Source organism: Arachis ipaensis, chromosome B09 (genome assembly GCF_000816755.2).
Source record: "Arachis ipaensis cultivar K30076 chromosome B09, Araip1.1, whole genome shotgun sequence".
NCBI lineage: Eukaryota > Viridiplantae > Streptophyta > Magnoliopsida > Fabales > Fabaceae > Arachis > Arachis ipaensis.
In genome coordinates, this window is record NC_029793.2 from 8,906,601 (window position 1) to 8,921,088 (window position 14,488).

Sequence of the window (14,488 nt, forward strand, 5' to 3'; positions counted from 1 at the left end):
CAGCTTCTAAAAAAAATATTTTTTTTTATTTTTCTAGTATTTTTATTTTTACTACTAGAAATTTGCCAAACACGCTAAAAAATAAAAGAAAAACTTTTTTCAATAAAAAATCTTTTTTTATCGGGATAATAGCGCCCTAACAAACACATAAAAGAACTTAGCTTTTTTTTATCAATGAATATATACATAGAGTTATTGGCTACATTGTTCATGCTTCTTGTAAATCCGCCAAAAATTCAAAAAGTATGCCTGCTACATTGCTCATGCTTCTCGTAAATCTGCCAAAAAATCCGAAAGTATGTCCATACAATTGCTCCTTGCTTATAGCTAAAACTATTAGAATGTTAAATGAATCATTGATGATAGCATACTGAGAGACATTTTAGTAGTTTGGTTGACGATGCACACCATGGTCTTCTAATTTTTTTTTTTAATTAGTTGTTTTCTTACATGTAGTATTAGTTATTTAATTGATTATTTTTTAGGTTTTTAACTCAAATATCTTAGAGTATTTGAATAAGCACAACATATATTATTGTCATTATTGCTATTCCTATTAGAATATCAGAATTAGGGAATAAAATTAAAAAAATATAAAAAATGATTAGAAAAAAATAATATAATTTATTAGGATATTATCCTATAATAAGTGTACTCTTGATCAATAATAAAATAGTACTAAATTTTAACACATAAATTTTAATTCTCTTCAAAAGAAATGATAGTCAAAGAGTGTTAAAATAATATAATTTTGAATGATATAAATTTATGTCTTTTTTTTTTATGGGAGTCACTCCGACAAAGATGTTTAAAACGTCTCTTTTTAAAGATGTTTTTTAATAATTAAAATTTAGTATATGTGATCGATTAAATCGTGTTATTTTTGTCAAATTAGGCCAGACAAATTAACTAAAATACCCCTATTCTATATATAAATTTTGAAAACTCTAAATCCTAATCCTATGGCAAGTAAATGACTAGAATTTAGGATTTTCAAAATTAATATATATGACAGGAATATTTTAGTTATTTTCTATAATAAGGGTATTATAGTCATTTTTTATAAAAAAAATAATATTAATTTAGATCAGTTCAAGATTTGATTCACCATATTTTTTGTTAAATTAATTTGTCTGACCTAATTTTGACAAAAATAACACGATTTAATCGATTATATGTGTTAAATTTTAATTACTAAAAAATGTCTTTGAAAAAAGACGTTTTAGATATCTTTATTTGAATGACTCCCTTTTATAATAATTTTTGTCTAAACGTAATTTTGAATAATGTAATCAAAACAACATTAATTTTATTATATTCCATTTTAATACAAAATTACCAAATATAAATTACATTAACACCAACTTATTTTTTATCAAAATAAAATTTATAAAATCAATTTTATACACATTGTCGTTTGCAAATTTTAATCCAAATATAGAAAGTTTAATTTTGATACCGTTTGAAAAATTACTATCTTTTCTCCTGGGTGTTCAATATGATGGGGTCCAAAATTGGTTTTCGAATGGGGAGAGAGAGAGAGAGAGTAACATGCTGTCATATGGTCCCTTCCCAATAATTTCGTTTTCTTTGATATTGGTCTATTTAAACGTGAATATTATATCTGACATTTTATTACCCAATCCAAGCATTGTCGTAGACCTTGATTACTTGCAATCATGCATCTTTTAATTGTCATGGACTATGAATGTCTCCTAATGTGTAATCATTATTATAGCATTGCTAGATATTTGTTCTTACTCCTTATACATAGGACTTGCTGTGCAATGTCAATGTTTAAAAACTTGGTTTACAGTGTGTGTTGCTTGTTTGTAGGAGGTTCCGGCTAAAGATAAGTATGCTATTGAAATGGTGTTGCATGATAAAAAGGTGAGGTCCAATTGTTTTGGTCATTATCTTTTTTTATTACACTTAATTGCTTTTCAGTACTATATAAGACATTTTACTAACTTTAATTATATAAAAAAAAAAAAAAAAAAAACAAATTTCAGGGTAGCAGAATACATGCTTCTGTCCCAAAGGCATTGGTCAAGAAGTTTTGTCCTGTTGCTAACATTAAACAAAATGGCAATATAGATGACAGGGAACTCATTGGTAAGAATTTAATGAACCTTGCTTTATTTGCATTGAACTTTTCAACTTCATGTCTTCATATACATAAATTATGCCTTTCCACAGGTTTATACATGTTTAATTCATCTTTTCAGATATAATTGCTGAGGTGGTTGGAAACGAGGGAATACAAATTGTAATGTTGTTCTTGATTATATTCAGGTGGATATGCAACTTCAATTTTCGTTTGTTTTTGGATATGAGGCTTTTCTGGATCCTATGTTAAGGTGGAATGCTTGTGCATCAGGCTACTATTTTTTTTTTTCAAAGAAACTAATCTCGTTTCGAGGATAGTGAGACTTGCTCTCTCAATTGGTAGAACCTGGGTTCTCCCTGGGCTATGGTGTACCTATTCCACTGCATGAACACCCTTGTTTTATTCTATAACTTCACTATCTTACTATGACTTCTATTTTTCTTAGACAAAGTGCATGTTCAGAGTAGTTACTATGCATCAAAGCTCCATGTGAAGATCTACATAAAGGAAGTTGGGGATTCCAAAATTAGGTAATTTTACTGTTTTGTTATGCTTTTATGTCATTTTTGCAGTTCATGGTTTATGTACTAGATGTGTTAAACATCTTCGTTATCTATGTCCTTTTTTTTTTCTTTCCTTTTCTGGATAAAAAGGTTGGTGAGTACTTGCCAGATTACTTTGCAGTATATAAGTCATCTCTCATCTCAACCTAGCTATTCTGTGAGTGATGAGATTAATGGCGAATTAGTAAGATTGAAGTCAATAGAGGAGCTTCTGAATTGTGCAAATGTATAGTAATTTATAATTCTGTATTCATAATGTGCTGTAATATGTTTAATTCTTTTTAATTCATTATGACTAATAGTTTGTATTACAGGAGGGTTCTTATTGGATTCTGGCTAGTACAGTGCGTTTGGATGTTGGAAAAGATGATTGGTTTTACAAGGGATGTACCAGATGTCTCCAGAAGCTAGAAGGTGCTGAACCATCTTATTGCAAGAAATGTGATCAAGCGGATTCCAATCCTCTTCTACGGTTGTATTCAATTTCTTATGTTGGTATCATATTTATTTTTTATTATCAATTTTGGAGTATACCCTAATTCTATTATAAGATTCCTTTTTCCCCCTTCCTCCTTTTTAGGTTTAGGTTTCAAGTGATAGTGTCTGATGGCCTCACTGGAAGAATAACATTGGTTCTGTGGGATAGGGAAACCATGCAAGTTGTTGGGAAGACAGCAACAGAGATAAAAGAAAACTTTTTTGTGAGTCTTCAAAATTATTTTGTTGACTTAGAAATCCATTCATGAGTTATGAAGTGTTTTATAACCTCTCTTACTTCTTTGCAGGATGATGGTGAGGATGCAGACACTTATCCTAAAGCTCTTGATTCAGTGATAGATACAAAGCTTCTAATTAAAGTTGCTGTGTCATCAAGGAACATTAACGGTTATGATGATGTCTATAATGTTATGAGGATATCCGATGATGAACAATTGATTGCAAAATTGGGCCATGATGCTGCTGTAAGTGAATTTTTTAGAGGACAAAATGCATGTGTGAATCAATTTATTCATTGTCATGATTTTCATTTGTATAGGCAGCATCACAAGAATTGGAAATGCAGGGTGTTGATAATAATGTTAGTTGTCAATAATTTATCCACAAAGTGACTGGTAGCAAGAAAGGATAGAGAATAGAAGACACTAATATTATTTCCAACTTCGGTAACAGACTAACAGTATACAAGTTAAACCAAGTGGGTCTCAACAAATGATCAGACACTCTTTGCTACTAATTAATTCTAACTAATATATTCTTAATCTTAACTAACCTTACTCTCACTAATGGTAAGTAATTCATATATTAATGTCATCCTAACATACTGTTGGCAATAATGACACAAGTTGGATGAAGGTCATTTGTTTACTTTCATTTGTTTTAAATAGCTTTTGATATTAGTTTCTATACCCAATTGCCCTAATTGATTCGATTTAATTTTGATGCACCAATATTATAAAATGTTTACTTATATCATTATTTAATCAATTTTATTCTTTTATATAACTTTTTAAATAGTGAATGTTAAAAGTAGTTGTTTTTGCTTATGTGACAATAAATGATTAGATGTTGATGTTAAATTTTTAGATTTACATTTAATAGTGTAATGCATAGAAATTAAATCGTAATTGATTTTATAAACTTGCTCCTTTCAGGATTCAGTTAATGACGAGTTTCATACAACTTCTAGTTAGAAGACTCCAGCAAAGTGTGCATCTTGAATTGGGCCCTAATAGTTAGCTGTCAAGTAACAAGGTGACGAGACTGAATTAAACAAAGACAACTATGTTGTGAGTGATTAGTGTTGTTAGTATTACTCTTTGTTGTAGAATATTAGAGATATTATTTGTAATCTAGTTATTTCACTCATCAGTTGTACTGTGGTGTCTTTTAATTTGGTCCAAGCTATCTTTGGAAGACCAATATTGTAATAATGTCTATTCAGGTTGTGTTAACTTTTGTAGTATCTATGGGTGTGAACGCTTTTAATAATCCTATAGTTGAGTTTAGAACTTGACCTCTTTTATTACATGATTACATCTATTTAATTACAGTGGTTAACTTCATTTATATTTTATTATAAGTGTGATTAGTCAAAGCAGCTTTCCAACCAGCTATGAAAATGATAAGTCAAACATGTTGAAGTTTGGACTCAATTCCAGGACACATATACCGACTTTGACATATATAGCTTAGTTTTGCAACGATTATTCTATAGCAGGGACGGATTTATGTTTATAGATGTGGGGCAATTGTTCCAGTGGAGTTTAAATTTTTTTTTAATTAATACATAATGTTAGTCGAAATATTTATTTTCGAAAGATTAAACTGATTTGAAATGTTGGCGAAGTATTGGAAGGGGAGCAGAGATAAAAAAAAACCACACGTACAAATATTAAGTAAAAATTATTTGACATGGACTCGATTTTAGTATTTTGACAAATCGAGTAATTACTCGAACGAAGAAATGAGCGGTTATACGAATGAAAAAGTCGAAGGTTTAATTTTCTCTAAGTTAAGGATTTATTGGTAACGTTTATGGGCAAAAGAGCGGGAATAGTTACTCAGAAATCTGCACACAAGACAGTATCGTATAATAAATGGTCGGTTATGGAAGTGAGTTATAAATATTAGTGAGTCTTAGGAAATCGAGGTTGGAACTTCAGAAATTACTCACGCACACTCACATTCCAATGACTTTCTGAGTCTGTCTCGAGTCAAATTTCTATAGGGATCCTTCCACTTGTCTTTACTTAAGCCTACCACTTGTCTTTACTTTTCATTTATAATTCCTGCAAAAACTTTACTTTTCATGTTCAATTTATCTTTCGAGCAACTTTAATTTCATTATCTAATTTACATTTCAGCGCTTTTACTTTTCATGTCAAAAGTCCTTTGACCCAGTCGGAGGCGTTTTAATTGCTTTGTTTGAAATTCAATGCAAACCATTTCGATTTCAGTCAGTTTTACTTTTCGAAATCTTTATTTTGCACTTTTTTCAGTTCTTTGCACTTTTCGAACTCAATTCCCTTTTAATGTTCATCTAATTCGAAGACATTTGATGCACTTATAGAAAAAATTGGTACCTGCAAAAGAGTAGATTTCGGTCCCAAACTATTAGAATCGAACCACCATCAATTTGTTAAAAATCGATAAAACACATGGTAACAATTTATTTGCCCCATAATATAATTAAGAGTAAAGGACATTTTTGTCCCTGGTCTTTTTTCTGTGGACATTTTCGTCCCTGACCATTGAAAAATACTTTTAAGTTCCTGACGTTCTTAAAAGTTGGACGGATCAGTCCCTCCGTCCAAATGCCCAATGGAAAAGCTGATCTGGCTCCCGTAATGCTTCTCACGCGTACGTGTCGCCGTGAATTCAGCAAATCCACATTTCTTTATGAATTCTCCACTTTGTATATTTTTTTCCATTTCTTTCAAGCCATTCTTGCCTTCAAAACTTTAAATCATTCAAACAAACATATCAAGGCATCCAATGAGAGAAAAGTAAATTAAAATTAGCAATTTAGGATGTGTTTGGCTTAGCGTTTGAAGCAAACATAGGTTTAGTTGTTTTGAAAGTTTCACTTTTTACTTTAGCTATTTTTCTTTTTCTGAACGTAAACGTGATTCTGCTCTTCAACCCAAGTTTAGCCAAAGCTAAAAATGATAGCTTTTGCATTTACATTTTCACGTTAGATTGAAATTTATAATTAATTTTGTTGTTTTTTTTTATAATATTTTTTCTCTAGTACTCTCTCATGGATATTATTATTCTTTATGAAATTATTTTTTTTATATACATTTTTTACCTATTATTTTTTTTAATAGAATAATAATAGTAAAATTATAGCATACTAAAAAAGAATATTAAGAGTATTAAAAATATCTATATAAAAATATCATAAAAAAATTTTAGATTTATTTCCATCATTGTCAAGATAAATATTTAATTTTTATTATCTTTAGTACTCTCTTTTATAATTGTAATTTTTGTGTACTATATTTTAGTGTAATTTTTTTATAATATAAATTATGATCTCATTAAAAAAGACAAATTAAATAAAAAATTAATCATAGGTAATAATATAATCATCAACGTTGGATTCTAAAATAATTTTAACTTTGAGAGCAGTTTCATCATTGTAACTTTCTTTAATTACGTAGAGACTGTATTATTCTTACTTTTCTCCCATTCAATATCTTGATATGCTTGTTTGAGTGATTTAAAGTTTTGAAGGCAAGAATAGATTGAAAGAAATGGATAAAAGCATGCAAAGTGGAGAATTCATAAAGAAATGTGGATTTGCTGAATTCATGGTGACGCATACACGCGTACATGTGAGTGGAAAGTCTGTCATACGACGCGTACGCGTGACCCACGCGTACGCGTGACAAGCATTACAGGAGCCACGTCAGCTTTTTCCGTTGGGTCTGACGGAGGCATTTGGACGGAGGGACTAATCTGTCCAACTTTTAAGGACGTTAGGGACTTAAAAGTATTTTTTAATGGTCAATAACCAAAATGTTCGCGAGAAAAAAGGTCAGAGACAAAAATGTCCTTTACTCTATAATTAAATTTGATTCTATTATGATTAAACTTCACTCATCAACTTCAATTATATAGAAACAAATAGTAATTCAAGATTTAAACGAAGTTGTTACAATAACCTTTAGAAAGAAGGAGTGAAATAATTATAGATTTGTTATTTTATAATTGTAAACTAATAATAAATTTAAAATTTGAAAAAATCGGTTTATATACTTAAATTTGGAAAAAATTAATATCACTATTGTATCGTGTATATATATTTAATTATTTGTTCAAAATAGAGGTAACTACTAATTTAATATTTAAAAGAAGACAAATAATTCTTGAATGATTTGAAAATTGCAATAAAAATAATTAATAAATATTATATTTATTAAAAGTGACAAAAAAATTTTGTATTTAACAAATGACATATCCATTTAATCTAAATTGTTTTGTCAACATTTTGAATAAATATTTAGAAGATGCACAAAAATATTTAGAGCCAAATTTGATCTCTAGATTTTTTTTTATTTTTCAAAAAAAATTTAGTCATTCACAATTAAAAAAATTTAAAAAAATTCACTTGACATAAAATTATAAATTTTTAAGAATGAAAAGATCTTATTTTTTTTAATATTACTTGCAAAAAATTATATCAAAATATGATATCTAAAGTCTTTTTCTAAAAAAATATATATTTAATGTATATCTAGTTAAAATACCTCATCGAGTTGTCTTCACTGATTCGGGTTCCAACTACATGGATGTAAGCGTTCAAAGAAGAGGCAATAGTCTACTTTACCGAAGGATGGTTGGATCTACTCACCTATTATGACCAACCCAATGGAATGTGGTTAAAGTTAGATTTCTTAGGAGGAGCTCGATTTTTGATTGAGGAATTGCATCCACGGAACTTTATAGGGCAAGTTCAAGTTCCATCCCCTTCATGCTTTTTACGTCTGTCCGAAAATCTTTGAAGTGGAGCACATAATGAAATTGAATTCCCTCAGTTTCAGTTCAATTTTGCTAAATTCGTGACAAATTCAGATATGCAATTTCAACGATTGGCAATTCTATACCTTGCCGCATTGCATGGATAGCGGATGATGAAGCTTATCTAACAAGAGGATGGTCTGATTTTGCACGAATTCTAAATATTGAAACTTATGATGTTATTTCAATTGGTTGTCGTTACAAGAATGATTCTATACTATATGTGACTAAGGACTAGAATAGGTTCAATATTGTTTAGGTAATTTGGTTTTACTATTAGCATTTAATTAAATTATAATTATAGAATTTTAAATTATTGCCTCAATTTATATATTACGATTATTTTTTGTGGATGTGCTATTTTTAAATAATTTAATAAAATGAAGTAGTGTCAGATATTATTAAGTTTATTTTTATCCTTTATTTTTTTATTTGTATTTTCATTATATTTGACAAAAAATGAACCTATACATATATTAAATCGTTGACCTAAAGACAATTTATTTGCCAATAATCGGTGGATAAAATTGAAATTACACCCGTGTCATATAATTATAATTGATTAATTGGTATAAAATGAAATTATACCCGTGCCATGAGTAATAATCTAAATAATTATATCTTAACAAAATATAATTTGAAATAATTTATAAACAATTATCTTAACAAAAATAATTATTTAATAATTGATTTAAAAATCAATGCAAAAAATAATTATTAATAATAGTATTATTAACTGGGTAAATAATATAATTTCAAATTATTACTTGAAACATAAATAATATATGGAAATCTATTGAGTAAATCATTGATTTTGCACTTTAATAATTTGACAATTATTACTCAATTAACCAGTTAATTGAATTAGTAATAACAATTTTTAATTTCAAATTTTGTATATTAAGTAGTTATTAAAAATTGGGTAATAACGATTTACACGGCGTGTAAATCATTGATAAATTCAATTAACCATATAGAAGATAATATACTAACAGTTTTAGTATATTATTTATGACAAGCGAAATTATTTCCTCATATTTTCTATTAAAATTGAAATTAGTAATAGTTTAAAAAAAGGTTTATTAATAAAATTACTAATAGTCACATTTTTATACACAGGATATATGTTTTCTATATATTATTTAAAAAATATAATGAAACATGAATAATGAATGAGTATGTTATTTCTTCGACTAGCTAATTAATACAAAATCGAGTACCCTTTTTTATTCGATTGAGGTCATATTCTTCGATTGAGGCTGTTTGGTGAAAGTTTCAATCACCTTAATTAAATCCTGTCTTTGTGCCTTAACTTATATAGGTAGTAATATGTTACATATTACATATTATATCTAAGTATTTATTTCTCATAACGGAGATGTAAAAAATCATATTAAGGTTTATTGCCAAATAATTAGTGGATGAATAATAGTAGATTATATTATTTTGAAAAAATATTTTCATTATAACTATATCAAATCAATATTTAATTATGATAAAATATGTTAATTATAATTATATCATAGAATTATAATAATTACGATATTTATGTTATATATTTTAATTATTTATGTACATAAATAAAATAGAAATCAATCAAATCAAATTATCACGATAAATAATATATTGTATATTATTACGGAAAATAATCCGTAAATAAAATTAAAATTACACCCGTGTCATATAATTATAATTGATTAATTGGTATAAAATGAAATTATACCCGTGTCATGAGTAATAATCTAAATAATTATATCTTAACAAAATATAATTTGAAATAATTTATAAACAATTATCTTAACAAAAATAATTATTTAATAATTGATTTAAAAATCAATGCAAAAAATAATTTTTAATAATAGTATTATTAACTGGGTAAATAATATAATTTTAAATTATTACTTGAAATATAAATAATATATGAAAATCAATTGAGTAAATCAATGATTTTGTACCTTAATAATTTGACAATTATTACTCAATTAACCAGTTAATTGAATTAGTAATAATAATTTCTAATTTCAAATTTTGTATATTAAGTCATTATTAAAAATTGGGTAATAACGATTTACACGGGAAAATCATTGATAAATTCAATTAACCATAAAGAAGATAATATACTAACAATTTTTGTATATTATTTATGGCAATGGAAATTATTTCCTCAAATTAAATTTTATATAATTATAGTAAATCTCTATAATTAAAGCAATACAAAATTGCTTCATATATAGTAATAATATTATACATATTTATATATCTCTTTTTTTATCTCTTTTTCAAAATATTAGCATATAATTAATGTAGAAAATATATAATATTAAACTGTTTTGTTATGCATATATATGAATTTATATAATAACCCGTATAATTTATACGTATGGCATAATACATATGTCAAAAAAAGATTCCATAATTTTTGAAAACCACTGTTTTGTTATATGAAATTGAAATTGAAATTAATAATTTTTATTTATATAATTTTTTTCTATTAGTATCCAGTATTTTCATTAAAAATTCTTGTATATTAAGTAATTATTAAAACTGGGTAATAACGATTTACACGAAAAAATCATTGATAAATTCAAATAACCATAAAGAAGATAATATACTAACAGTTTTAGTATATTATTTATGTCAAGGGAAATTATTTCCTCAAATTAAATTTTATATAATTATAGTAAGTCTTTGTAATTAAAGCAATATAAAACTGCTTCATATATAGCAATAATATTATACATATTTATATATCTCTTCTTTTATCTCTTTTTTCAAAATATTGGCATATAATTAATGTAAAAAATATATAATATTAAACTGTTTTGTTATGCATATATATGAATTTATATAATAACCCGTATAATTTATACGTATGGCATAATACATATGTCAAAAAAAGATTCCATAATTTTTGAAAACCACTGTTTTGTTATATGAAATTAAAATTGAAATTAAATAATTTCTATTTATATAATTTTTTTCTATTAGTATCAAGTATCTCCATTAAAAATTCATATCGTTTGTAATTAGTGTATATATATATATATATAAAAGTCGTAATAGTCAATTGTTTCAATTATTTTTCATCTACAAAATTCATATCTTATTCGTATTTCTTTTTCTCTTTATTATTTTCCATACCTAATGGCTACAAGCTATGATTCTATCAACAGTATTACCTGTAGTAGATTATATAATGAAAAGGTTTGGAAAATAAGGACAAGGATTATAAGGTTATGAAAAGTTCCATCCAAATTTGACAAGAGTAAGACAGCTTATCTAGAAATGGTTCTCATGGATGATAAGGTAGGTTGATTATTCTACGTGATTTCTTCGAGTGATGCTAGGTCCAGTTTATATATATTTACTGTTCACATTTTAACTTTATTTCGTGAGTAAACTCTTGGAGGAATCAACCACAGTGCGATTTAATAGAGTTATAAGTGCTAATAGTCTTCGTTTTTAATTTGTTTTACAGTGTGATAAAATTCATTGTTCAGTGAAGAATTATTTGGCAAAGATGTTTGAGAATGATCTGATCGAGGGGAAATTTTATGTCTTCTCAAATTTTTTGATTGAGGAATCAAGCGGAATTTATCTTCCGACTACACATGTGTGTAGAATAACCTTTAAGAAGGAGTCACGTATAGTAAATACGATCGGGGTTTTATGCTAATTATGTTATTTCATTTATTTGTCTTTAATTTCATGCTTTTAATTCGTCTTTTTTTTTAAATTAGATATTATTGGACTCTTAACTGGAAAAGGAGAACTTATATCATGGTCAAAAGCAGGAAAAAGTGGCCATTACATTATGGTTGATCTCCATGATTTGCAGTATGTGAAGATTTAAAATGTGACAATTAGAATTTATTTTGTAACAATTGTCTATTCATATGCAAATTTTTTTATTATATATTATTACTTATTTGTTCTAATTTCCGCCTTTATTTAGAAATGAGGAAAAAATTAGATGCACACTATAGGATCAATTTGTAACTCAACTACTCAATTATCTACGTGATCACCAGGCAACCGAATATATAGTTATTATCCAATTTGCTGCACTTTTGTTGCCTAATGGAAGAACTGCACATTCAAGATTTAAAATTTCTTTGGCCATAAATGAGGATTCTTTGTGTAGCATTAAACAGGAAAGTCCTCTTACAAGGTTAATATCTAAGGCCAAATTAATCATATGGGATGAAGCTCCAATGATAAGTAAGTATTGTTACGAAGCTTTAGACAAATGCCTCAGAGACATCTTAAGGTGCTCAGATTCGTATAATGCTCATTTGCCGTTTGGAGGTAAAGTTGTTGTTCTCGGAGGAGATTTTAGACAAATTTTACCTGTGATTCCCAGAGGCTCAAGGCAAGATATAATTCAGTCTTCTATTAATTCTTCATATTTGTGGCATAATTGTAAGGTTTTGAAGCTTACAAAAAACATGAGATTGTCACTAGGTGAAAACAACAACATACAAGAACTAAAAAATTTTGCAGAATGGCTACTCAAAATTGGTGATGATTTAGCTGGTGATACAACAGATGATGAATCGATCGTTCATATACCATCTGACATTTTGATTAAGAACTCTGAGATAGCTTTGGATGACCTCATTGATTTCGTGTATCCAGATATGTTATCCAATTTATTCGTTGAAAATTATTTCAAGGATAGAGCAATTCTTGCACCAACTTTGGATTGTGTCACTGATGTCAACAACAAGATGATTGCAGGGTTACCTGGATAAGAAAGAGTCTACTTAAGTTCAGACTCTGTGTGTGCTGAAGAGGGAAATATGAAATTTGAGTTAGATGCTTTCTCGCCGGAGATTCTAAATGGAATAAATTGTTCAGGTCTACCACCACACAAGTTGGTTCTGAAGGTTGGCGCTCCTGTTATGTTGCTGCGGAATATAGACCAAACTAATGGTTTGTACAATGGAACGAGGATGCAAGTTAGAAGAATGGGAAATCATGTGATAGAATGCAAGACTTTAACTGGTAACAAAGTTGGAAGTATTGTTTTTATCCCAAGACTGAATCTAATTCCAAATAATGAAATATTGCCGGTCAAGTTTCAAAGAAGACAATTTCCAATTATCATGTCATTTGTAATGACAATAAATAAGTCCCAGGGACAAACTCTATCGAAAGTTGGAATTTACCTTCCAAGGCCAGTTTTCACCCATGGTCAATTGTATGTTGCGTTATCAAGGGTAACGAGTAAAGATGGTCTGCGAGTGCTGTTGCAAGATTATGGACACTTAGAAGATAACTGCACGATGAATGTGGTATATAGAGAAGTTTTTGAGAGCCTATAATAAAAAGGTAATAACAAAATGTCTTACTAAATCTATTTATTTATTAAAATTTATTACTATCACTTAAAAAAATTTAGAAATTCTAGGAACTAATAGATGAATTCTTATTGTACATTAATAGTTTGAGAATATTAAAATTATCATAAAAATTCGTATAATTTTATTCTCTTGACAAACAATTTTATTAATTACGTTAATCATATAATTTTATATACAAACATTGATACATTGTTGTTTCATGTATATATTTTGCAGGTATCAAATGATAGCATTGAATTGTTATTCAATAGGTTTAAATTATTTATTGTTTATTACAAAACTTTCTGCATTAGGCTTCTCTATTAATTTGTTCTTCATTTTGAGCTGATTTTGATATTTTCTTACTTCACAGTAAACCAACATATAAAACTTTGTTAGTAGATTTAAGTATTACTAGATTATTTATGGTCATATTGAGTATATATGCCTGATTTATTGAAAAAAGTAGATTAAATAACTATTTTATAGTTAATACAATTAACACTATATTAAGAAAAGAAAAACAACACATACAAGTTATTCTTTTATTAATTAAATTATTATAATTAAAATAAAATTTAACATAACAACTTAAAATTATAATTTCAATCTTATCACGTGCATAACATGAGTAATTAAATTTGTTATATTATATATATTTCGCCCCATTCACAAAATTTTTTAGATCCGTGACTGACTGTTCTATAGAAAAATGACTGTATAATAACATTGATTAACATTTTTAAAGTATAGGCATTAATTAACTCATGAAAAATTTTCAAATTTATCTGACTAATCGCTAATAATCATTGCTAATTAATGTCACTTGGATTGATATTATAGGCAACCAGTGGAACATGACAAATTATTAATATACTTTTATAAATTGAAATTAAATTTGGTACAAATGATATTTATAATAAGTAATTTTAATTGAATGATTA

The 14,488-nt window shown here is 27.3% G+C and overlaps 1 protein-coding gene across 1 annotated transcript in view; it reads left to right on the forward strand.

Moving 5' to 3' along the window:
* Positions 1 to 4,701, forward strand: part of LOC110266744 — a 21,186-nt gene extending 16,485 nt beyond the window's left edge. The window contains exons 4-11 of the mRNA XM_021111735.1: positions 2,381 to 2,448; positions 2,556 to 2,640; positions 2,764 to 2,899; positions 2,988 to 3,145; positions 3,254 to 3,374; positions 3,459 to 3,700; positions 3,736 to 4,026; positions 4,326 to 4,701. Of these exons, the coding sequence (XP_020967394.1) occupies positions 2,381 to 2,448; positions 2,556 to 2,640; positions 2,764 to 2,899; positions 2,988 to 3,145; positions 3,254 to 3,374; positions 3,459 to 3,700; positions 3,736 to 3,766 (841 nt within the window). The 3' untranslated portion in view covers positions 3,767 to 4,026; positions 4,326 to 4,701. The remainder of the gene's footprint in view (positions 1 to 2,380; positions 2,449 to 2,555; positions 2,641 to 2,763; positions 2,900 to 2,987; positions 3,146 to 3,253; positions 3,375 to 3,458; positions 3,701 to 3,735; positions 4,027 to 4,325) is intronic.